Raw genomic sequence first — 10,424 nt, forward strand, 5'->3', positions numbered from 1 at the left:
TAATGTTCATTTCCAGAACAGTTCGGATTCTATTTCTTTTTAGATTTTAATATATTTTCGTATCTCTTTTATATTTTCATTGATCTTGTTAGGACGTTGTACGTTTCTTCCTGAAAAATACATAACATATTGTTAACATCAAGGCGTGCAATTATTGAAGATGCACACACCGCGTCATTATTAAAGGTACATTGTCGGATGTTAAGATCGCAAGCTTCATCAGTTTATTTGGCATTACTTGTTTGAAATTTCTGTAAAATCCACAAACGAATAATATACTATTAATCGGACGACACGTATATAATGGGGTCGTGTCCATGGAAATCATATCGTATTATCAACTTTTAATTTCAGTCTTTCACTCCCAACACTTCGTTATACGCACATCCAGAATATTCTCATTCAGTCCCTCAGTCAATCGTTAACAAACTCGTATGGATCCATCAAATTAGTATAGATAAGGGATGTAATGTTACGTATGTAGCATAACTTTTACTTTGAGAGTTTATTTTTTATTGAAAACAGAGAGACGTAGCATTATTTATTTATTTTAAATATTTCATTCAGTTCATCATTTTACTACTAGTCTGATTCGGGACGGATCTCGAAATTAAAACTTTAAATCTTTTCTAAATACGGTATTGGAAAAGGACAGACGTAGGATATAGAATTTGGGCCTTGAGTTGAAAGTTAACGAATGTTGTATTTAGTGCGAGTAACAACATCCTGTTGACTAACGGGGAGAAAGGCTGGTGATTCTCACATCCTGAAACAATAAAATTGTGGACAACAGTTGAGTCAGTTTCCAGCCAAACTGTCCTTAAGCCCTTGTTCCATGCAACATCTAAGCCAATCAGAGCAACCCATAATTCTGCCAAGAGAGAGTTTCCTGTTCCATGTCCCATCCTGACAAACAAAAGCATCAACTCTCAACTGACTAAACTCATATGGGATGGTTGGGAGCCAAATACAATAGGCTCTATTCACGTTCGGGACCCAACTGTCCATCCAGAAGCGAGTAGATTTCCCATTACCCAAAAGAATTCTTGATCCATCTTTGATAGAATTCCAAGAACTATAGATGCCTCTCCAAAGGTTTGAGGCCCCAGCTATTTTCCTGGCATCAGGAATAAGTTGGTCCCCAACTCCATACTTATTACGGAGGACTTTGGCCCACAAGGATTGGGTGTTTGTTAACATCTCGTGGCCCACTTTCATTATACACATTTGATTATACTTGCGTAAATCTTTAAAAGCCTAAACCCCCCTGATCCCTGGGAGCACAAATCTTCTCCCATTTAACCAGGTGGGTATTTTTAGTAGTGGCAGTTGACCCCCAAACTGGGAATGAATCACAAACTGAGACTAGTAGAACCGAGGACTGCATGGAGTAGCTGGGAATGGCTGACAAAACTGACTTTGCTAATGACTCCTTTCACGTTTTATAATGAAATAAAGCCGTCATAAGATAGGTCTCCATCGAATTACTCAGTGACATTACGTAAAACCCAGAGACAGCTAGAACCTTTTCAATGTGAAATAATAATCCAATTTAAATATAAGTTTAAGAAAGGAGCTGATATAGACACTTCGGAATATCTTTGAAAATCTTTTTATCGGCGAATCATATGCAAATACTAATGCATATTTCATTAATGTTTGTAAACAGTAGTATGATTTGACCTTTGTAATGAAGTAACATTTCATTCTAAGCAAAAATGATTCATGATACTGAAAGTTAACTTGAAAGGTGCATGTAAAAACATATACTAAATGTACGGCAAATGAAAATGAAAAAATGTATATATGCATTGGATAAATAGTTTAATGATTGGAGTGTTAAAGTATATAGCGTCCGTAAAAGCTTGGTAAAAATGTCGTTAAGTCCCCTTAGATTTGCTTAGATTACAAAAAAACATAAGGCGGACAAACTACAATCAAATAATGAATATTGTGTGCTTAAAATAATGAGAAAAATTTTCTCCCAAAAGCAACTCATGACAAATGAAATCTACAAAATAATGAAGAGAAAAAAAAAAAATTCAAAATGCAACCCACTTATGCCATGAGTAAAATAAATTTCTCCTTTGATTGCCCTAAAATAATATATGCTGCTAAAAAAACATATCGAACACAAAGCTTATTGTCAAATGTGCCATACTTGTAAATCTCCAATTTTAAAAATATCATTAACATTCTATTTTATTTTATTTTTCTGTACACTGAATTAGAATCATTCAAAATTTGCAATCAAGGATCGACAGGCAAAGGGAGAACTGCTTAAAACCATCCTCTCACTTTCATCACATGAGGAAGATGATAATATATTTAAAGCACGTGGCTTTCCCCCTTCGATGGCCAACAGTTGCAGCCAACTGAGCGCATCACAGATACGGATTCAAACGCATCCATCCTAAAGAAGGACAACGCTGCAGCTGCAGCCGTTGATAGTAATGGGCGGATCATCTCCGAAGGAGATCTCTCATAAAAAAGGAATGCCTCAAAGCTTCCTTCGCTGTAAGTCTTTCAGAGGGGTCAAATCTAAGTAACCCCTGCAAGAGATGTATGAGATCACCAGCTGAATGATCAACATGCTGCATTATAAGGTTCTGCAAATATTTGAGAAACAGTTAGGAGCTGAGTCAACATAAACCATTCAAAATGGCATGATAAAGTAATTAGAAAGCAAATAATAATAACTAAATAAACCTGTAGTCTAGGAAGCTTCATTACAGCTTTAATACTTTCCCTAGAGGTTGCACCCACTGGCCAGTCTAATCTACCCCTTCTAACATACTTCTCGGCATGTCGGCTAAACATATGCACAGGAAATACACTCAATTTATTATGCTCAAAGATCAATCAAATGAAAGTAAGTTCCCATTGTAAGTCACTTACTCAACTCTCTTCAGCACGTGCTGTGGTAATGGACCAAGTACCCTCTCCATCATGGCCAGGTGCTCTAGATTCTCGTGAGTCTGAAACAAGGCTTCGCCCTGCAATAGAAGCTCACAACTTTAGGAAAAAGATGGACAAATGTTCTTTGGACGACGATTTTCAAAAAGCCAGACATACCGTGCATAACTCAACCAATATACATCCTACACTCCATATATCACATGGATAACTCCAGCCAAGTCCTACAAAAATATTGCAAAAATAAACAATTTAGCTGACTTTGCAGTAACAGAAATCATCATGCAAACAAAAATTCAGCAATGAAGGCAGGCATTCCTTTCACAGAATTTACTGTATATATATACCAAGGATAACTTCAGGTGCCCTATAATGACGTGTTGATACAATATAATTCTGATCTTCTCGCTCATAGGTGGTGCTGCCAAAATCAATAACCTTAATAGCACTTGACTTGGGCACTCTCTTGAAATAGGAACTGGGTGATCTAGATGAACCCTATTCAAGAAAAACAATAGGTATCAGAGATAGAATCAATCCATGCTGTTAAAAAAAAGGTCTTGCCACACTTGGTTTCATTTTGACTCTTCCTTGAGGTACAAGAGAATTATGTTTACTATCAGAAATAAGGAAGAACAAATTGTCATAACAAATTACCCACAAATGCTTACAACAAATAACACCCAATCATAACAGGAACTGTTCTTTTAAATTAGTATTCTAAATAGTGCAGTTTGAAAGTCAATTACATTCTTTTTTAGACTTAAACCAGAGACTCGACTGAGATAAATTAAGATTTTCTCTTTACACGTGCATCTCACAGGTGCCACTCTAGGGTGATAAATTCGGAGATCAAAAATTGCAAAAGTCCACAACATCAAAGAACCACAGGTGTGCAAAAAAAAAAAGTACCTTGTAGTCAGGAACTTTGACATACTCTGGTGAAACTAAAAGTATATTTTCAGGCTTCAGGTCAGTATGGATCATACGCAAATCATGCATAACTGCAAATTCATAAAATAAAAAATAAAAAACATGATTAGAAAGCTAACTAGCGGTAACATACACAACACATTCTGACAATATATTACATTCATAATTAACTTCTAAGAACACTGTACAAATAAGATGATTCCTATTATTATCAGGTAATGATAAATGTAATGTGCACAATACAAAGTGAAATATATACACAAAAGAGCTCAAAAGGAAACTAGTTCAAGTAAATACTACACACATGCTATACATTCCAATAGTTGTCTGCCAATCTCACGGACAAGATCAATGGGAAATGAGCGATAATTGTTTTTCCGAAGAAAATCGTATAAGCTTGGTCCAAGTTTCTCAAACACCTGTTAAAACCATTTAAATTCACCATCGTCTTAACCCCCAAATTATTTGTATATTGGGGAAATCAATCCATCACAAATCAATCAAATACTTACAATACAGATATGATTACGATAGTCAAACCAGTTCCGTATTTGCACACAACTGCAAGGAATAAGCCCATTTAACCAATGCAATGGAATCAAAGATTTCACAATGCACAAGTATAGATGACCAAATCAAACTGAAACTACTTACCGATTGCCTCCTTTATCATGTTTCCCAAGCTGTTGCAACACCTCAATTTCTATCATGGCTGCTTCACGATACTTCTTTATCCCACGGACAATTTTTATGGCAACCATTTCCTTCCTTTCTCTGTCCCAGCATTCCAAGACCTGCCCAAAAGTTCCTTCGCCCATTTTGCTATGGATCCTATCTGCAACCATGATTAAAATAACAAGTGTGAATGATGCAATCCTAGCCAAAGAAGCAAAATCCAGCATCCATTACATCATATAATACAAAATGTTTCTATACCTAAGGACAGATAAAATGATCATCGATAATAAGATTCCTACAACTAAAACAGAATTATTTACAGTATTAAAAAATACATGAAACTAAATCTATATTTAAAAGTTGAGGGAGTGAGGATGCATATGCATCTAAATGCTGAGTTTAGCAAGCAATGAATTACAGGTCTAACAAAATAAAATAAACTAAGGATTTGACCATGACATATGTGAATGTAAATTTCTTAATAATGGTAAAGTGTAATTACAGCGAGAAGTTAAATTTTCTCCAAGCGCAAACATGTAATGCCCATCTTTGTCATCATCGCGCAAAGGGGGAGAACCATTTCGAGCAACACCCTTAACAAATAGAGAACTAGTGGCACGTTCTGAGTGACCCCTTGAAGGAGCATAGCTTGAAATAGTCCCAACCTCTTGTCCACAAAACAATCCTACCTGAGCCTACACACAACCATCCATTCATGTACCAACCCAAGAGTTAAAAATAAAATTTCATCCGTCAGGAACTCTCACCTATACCCTTGCCACCATCTCAGATTGTTAAAAAAAAAAATTGCCAAGCGCAAAACAAACAAGCATGTTCTAGTACACATAAATTAATCATTCAAAGCATCACAAAAAAAATTAATTATTCAAACAAGTATAACATAATACACATCATAATACAATGGACAGGTTGTTCATTCTTCAACTTCCATATTCCTCAGATCAGATCTTATTCAATAGCTCACAATGTTTACAAATGATGACATCAAAAGGTTTATTACAAATATTGACATATGAAGTTTTATGAGAAGATCCGACGATATAAATCACAAACAGTTTATAACAAAAGCTAGATATACATTGAAACACAATGATTCGTGGCAATAAAAGTCTTAGGGCAAGGATAAAAACTGTAAAAGGGATACCAAACTTCATCCCTCTACAAACGATATTAAATTCATCAAAGCCAGCTCTATACTGATATACAGAAACCATAGATACATACTGGTATGCCAACGATCACAAATAGCGCAATTTAACATAGGATAATCACAAAAACAAAATAAATGAAGCCAAACAGGATCGAAAAATAAATCAAATTATTTATCCATATCCAGATCCATAATATTAATCAAAAGACCAAAACCTAAGAGATCCATCAAACAAAACAGAAAAATCGTCGCATAAATCCGGGGAGACAAAAGAAGCAACGTTACCTGAATCATACATACCTAAACTATACAAATTCCACCAGATCTAAAGCCAAAAAACTAAAACCACAAGGGAAAAAAAATATCAGATCTGAGATTTTAGGATCAGGAAAAAGAAGTTACCTTTGGGACCTCAGGAACGTCCCAGCCCAACCGCGCTCTCTTTTTTGGGCGTCGATCCATGTGAGAGTGAGGAAATTCGAAGACGCGTTCCATCTCCATCATCAAAAGAACTGCGAAAACTTCAAAGGAAGACACTTGAGGGAAAGATTCGGATGAAAGAAAAAACCTTGCTTTTGGTAGATAATGCGTAACGAACCCTAATTTTAATGTTAGGCTAATAATAACGTCGATGGAGGGGTTGAGATGAAATCTGACCGACCAAGTGTCAGCTCAGGAGAGCATCTTGGCTGTGCATTGTGCTGTCAACTGTGGACTATGGTTACCACTGGACCAGCTTTTTAACCATGGTTTGGTTAGGTTGGAGATGGAAAAGGAAATAATTGATGGGAATGGATACTTTTTTTTTTTTGAAAACCAAGGAAATAAAAAATGAAATTACAGACCTCTACCTACATGAGGCCAAGGATCACTCCTGTGATCATTTGACAGCAAACTAATACATTCCTCAGGGGGTGTATCTAACAAAACTAAACCCCAATCAAGAGAAATTGTCATATTAGCAATCCAATCTGCTACCCGATTCCCTTCCTGGAGCACATGAACCAAATCCACTTGCCAATCAGAGGTCAACAGGTTGCTTGCTTTGTTTATCAGTCCCACCAGAGGATGATTCTCAGCTACCCCATCTTTTATCATTGCTAACGCCACCTGAGAGTCACTCTCTAGGATTACCCTCCTGAATCCAAGCTCCCAAGCTGTTTGGAGTCCCAGGTAAATCCCCCAGATTTCTGCTTTCACTGGATTACAAGGACCCAAATTCTTGGCAAAGCCTTTAAGCCACTGGCCAGAATTATCTCTCACTAGCCCACCACAACCACTGTGCCTGTTACCATGCTTAGATGATCCATCTGAATTTACTTTCACCCAGCCGCACGGAGGAGGAATCCATTTCATTAGGCTCTCACATCTGGGTTTATGCTTTAACCCAGCTTTCCTGTACATAATTTGTGCCTCATCAAAATTCAACAAAAACGTCTGGGCCAGCCTAACAGATTTCTCAGCACTCACTCTTTGATTCTCAAAAATAAGTTCATTTCTACCCTTCCAGATGAACCAGCATATTAAGCCAAAGAAGATATTACCCCTGACTCCTCCCAGCATGCACTGCTTTCCATCTAGATTTTTGTCCAGCCACAGTTGAAAGGGGAGAGAGTAGAAGTCAGCCCACAAACCTGGATCGATCACCATGTTCCACACTTCCTTGGACCAGATGCAATCTCTCATCACATGAAGGCAGCTCTCAGGAGCATCATGGCATCTAGAACAAAAGCTGGTGGTAGTTAAATGTCTCTGGACCCTCCTTTGGTTAGTTAGTAGGTTCTCCCCATACAATAACCACAGGAAGCTCTTGACCCTTGGAGGCCCATCCCAGCTCCAAATCCTATCCCACTGGAAATTTAGCTGGGTCCCATCTTCCTCATATAACATCTTCCAAGCCGATCTAGTTGAGAACTTCCCATCTTGGGAGAAATCCCACACCACCCTGTCTTCATCCCCATCAGGATCAGGAGGGCAAACAACTGCCATAGCCTGCAAGGCTTCCTGCGACAACACTGCCTCAAGCTCCTGCCACTTCCAAAATCCCCTTGAATCCACCATGCTAGATATATCTGCATCTCTGCTGGACAGTGGAATTTCCTGGATCGTGTGGTTTTCCAAAGGCCCAATCTTCAGCCATTTACTCTTCCAAAAAAGGGTTCCTACTCTATTTCCCAACATGATCCTTGATCCTTCATAAACTTTGGGCCACACCCTATGGAGACCCGACCAAAGATTGGAAGCAACAGCCTTCTTAGGAATATTTGGAATTAAACCATTTTCCACTTTGTATTTATTTTTAATCACCTGAACCCAGAGATCATTTCTACCAGTCAGGATCCCATGACCAACTTTCATTAGATTGGCTTTATTATTCATTCTCAAGCTCCTGATCCCCAGCCCACCATCTTTTTTTTCTCTGCAGACCACACTCCAAGCAGTGGCATGGATTTTCCTCCTCTCCTGGTTTGAGCCCCAAATAAATCCCCTAATCTTCTGTTCTATTGCATCACAGGTACTTGCAGGAATCAAAGCTGTTTGCATAGTATAGTTAGGAAGTGCAGCCAATACTGAATTCGTGAGGACCACTCTACCAGCCATGGACAGGGATTTCTCCTTCCAAGCACTTAGCCTGCTGTTTGTTTTTTTCCAAAATGTGTCTAAAAGTACTCTTGCTCACTCTTTTGTGAAGAATAGGAACTCCCAAGTACTTTCCTAGATCAGCAGTGATAGAACACTTCAGGACCTGACTCAATTTACTTTTCCTAGTGCGATTGACATTTCTGGAGAAAAAACATCTGGTTTTAGCAAGGCTGATCTTCTGACCCGAAGCCTTGCAGAACTGGTCCAGAATATTTGTAATGAGCTTGGCTTGACTCAAACTAGCATCAGCAAATAATAGTAGGTCTTCTGCAAAGAACAGGTGTGATAATGGGGGCCCATTCCTTCCCAACTTTACAGGATTCCAGCCTTTCTGCTCAACAGCCTCATTAATCAAATGCCTCAATCTCTCAATGCATAAAACAAATAAATAGGGAGATAGGGGGTCCCCTTGTCTAACCCCTCTTGTAGGCCTAAATTCTTCTGTTTTGGTACCATTCCACAAAATGTCCATAGAAGATGAAGTCACACATTCCATAATGAGTTCCACCATTGATGTAGTCAAACCAGTTAGGATTAGGGTATCCTTCAAGAAATTCCAGTTTACCCTATCATAGGCCTTCTCTAAGTCTACCTTGATAGCCATCCATCCTTTTTTCCCTCTCTACCTCATAGAGTGAAAAATCTCTTGGCTAATAATTATATTATCCGAAGCATGTCTACCTTTTATGAAGCTACACTGGTTGGGCATAACTAAGGAGCCCATGTGATTTTTCAACCTGGATGTTATCACCTTCGTCACTATTTTGTAAACAACATTGCATAAACTAATAGGCCTAAACTGGTTTATCATCTCTGGAATCTCCACCTTAGGAATCAAGCAGATAAGGGTCTGGTTTATACTGGCCACTTTTTTTGGGTCCTCAAAAATCTCCCTAATTAGCTTCATAACAGAGAACCCCACTTTCTCCCACTGGGTTTGAAAAAAAATTGCATGCAACCCATCAGACCCAGGGGCTTTGTATGGATGCATGCTAAAGATAGTGCTCTTAACCTCCTCAGGTTTCGGAATACTACCAATACCTTTCCAACTCCCATTTTGAATCACATGGAATCTATTCCCAATGTTAAGATCAGTTAAAATACCTTGATTTTCCTCCACATACAGGTTCTTGAAGAAATTCCTGGCCAGCAGCTTGAGTTCTTCAGGATCCTCAACCCAGATGCCATCCTCTTTTCTCAAAGCCTTGATCTTGTTCCTCCTACTTCTGGCCACTGTAGCAGCATGAAAAAATCTGAAATTTCTGTCCCCAAAGGCCAACCAGTTACACCTGGACCTTTGGAACCAGGTTAATTCTTCCTGAATGTAATAAGCATTCAGTTCCTGCCAAAGTTCCCTATGGAGCCTCTCCAGAGCTTCATTTGGTCTTTTGTTAAGTTGGATGTCTACTCCCTTCAACCTCCTTTGGATCTGGAACTTTTTTGTTTGTTCCTCCTTGAATCTACCATAATGCCAAGAAGTAGCATCTATGTGGAATTTATTCTTAGCAGAAATCCACTCCACCTCCTTGTCCCAACAGCCATCCACCACCTCACAGAAGCTAGGATTAGTTAACCAGGCAGCCATGAACCTAAAGGGTTTAGGACCATCAGAGGATAATCTGTCACTTGCTTCTTTTAGTATTATGGGTCTGTGATCAGATCCATAGAAATGGAGGTGACCAACAAATCTGTTTGGGAAACTCCTAAGCCATTCAGCATTCCCAACCACTCTATCGATCCTTTCTTGCAATGCTCCTCTTCTCCAAGTAAACTTTGGGCCAGAGCATCCTATGTCAGACAGGCTACAGCACCACCTTGTTTCTCCCCAACCTCCAGATATGCATTAAAATCTCCCATAGCAGCCCAATTGCCAACAATATTCGAAGCAATTCTTTGTAAATTGTCCCACAGAGATCCCCTCTCAGTCCTCCTAGGGCTACCATAAATGAAAGTAAAGTACTCCTCAGCCCCTGAGCTTGACCAACATAACTTGGTATGAATAAATTGGTGATTATCCTCTGGAATGTGAACATTAACCAGATTCTTGTACCAAAGCAGTCATATGCCCCCAGAAAAACTAATA

At 38.7% G+C, this 10,424-nt stretch overlaps 1 protein-coding gene across 3 annotated transcripts; it reads right to left on the reverse strand.

The window, feature by feature from the left end:
• Positions 1-2,071: 2,071 nt before the first annotated feature.
• LOC133308295 (serine/threonine-protein kinase AFC2) lies at positions 2,072-6,274 on the reverse strand. 3 transcript variants are annotated; one of them, XM_061508905.1, is made up of 11 exons: positions 6,101-6,274; positions 5,030-5,222; positions 4,504-4,684; positions 4,362-4,410; positions 4,154-4,268; positions 3,829-3,920; positions 3,264-3,414; positions 3,076-3,140; positions 2,899-2,996; positions 2,710-2,812; positions 2,072-2,609 (listed from the first exon to the last, which is right to left on the reverse strand). In XM_061508905.1, exons 1-11 carry the CDS (start codon positions 6,200-6,202, stop codon positions 2,463-2,465), a joined length of 1,296 nt encoding a protein of 431 aa, XP_061364889.1. In that variant the 5' UTR covers positions 6,203-6,274; the 3' UTR covers positions 2,072-2,462. The 3 variants fall into 3 exon arrangements, with proteins under 3 accessions (XP_061364889.1, XP_061364890.1, XP_061364892.1); XM_061508906.1 differs by lacking the exon at positions 5,030-5,222 and having other exon boundaries at positions 6,101-6,241; XM_061508908.1 differs by lacking the exons at positions 4,154-4,268; positions 4,362-4,410; positions 5,030-5,222; positions 6,101-6,274 and having other exon boundaries at positions 4,504-4,658.
• Positions 6,275-10,424: the final 4,150 nt, after the last annotated feature.

This window comes from Gastrolobium bilobum, unplaced genomic scaffold (assembly GCF_033153095.1).
Source record: "Gastrolobium bilobum isolate Gb01-03AN ecotype WA unplaced genomic scaffold, APGP_CSIRO_Gbil_v1 utg10499, whole genome shotgun sequence".
NCBI lineage: Eukaryota > Viridiplantae > Streptophyta > Magnoliopsida > Fabales > Fabaceae > Gastrolobium > Gastrolobium bilobum.

Bases quoted from the DNA above. Each gene is read 5' to 3' on its own strand.
- LOC133308295 (XM_061508905.1), bottom strand. From the start codon at position 6,202: ATGATGGAGATGGAACGCGTCTTCGAATTTCCTCACTCTCACATGGAT. The intron at 3,141-3,263 runs GTATATATATAC...ATATTTTTGTAG, and splicing joins GGCACCTGAAGTTATCCTTG to GACTTGGCTGGAGTTATCCA. The intron at 2,997-3,075 runs GTATGTCTGGCT...CTTCTATTGCAG, and splicing joins TATTGGTTGAGTTATGCACG to GGCGAAGCCTTGTTTCAGAC.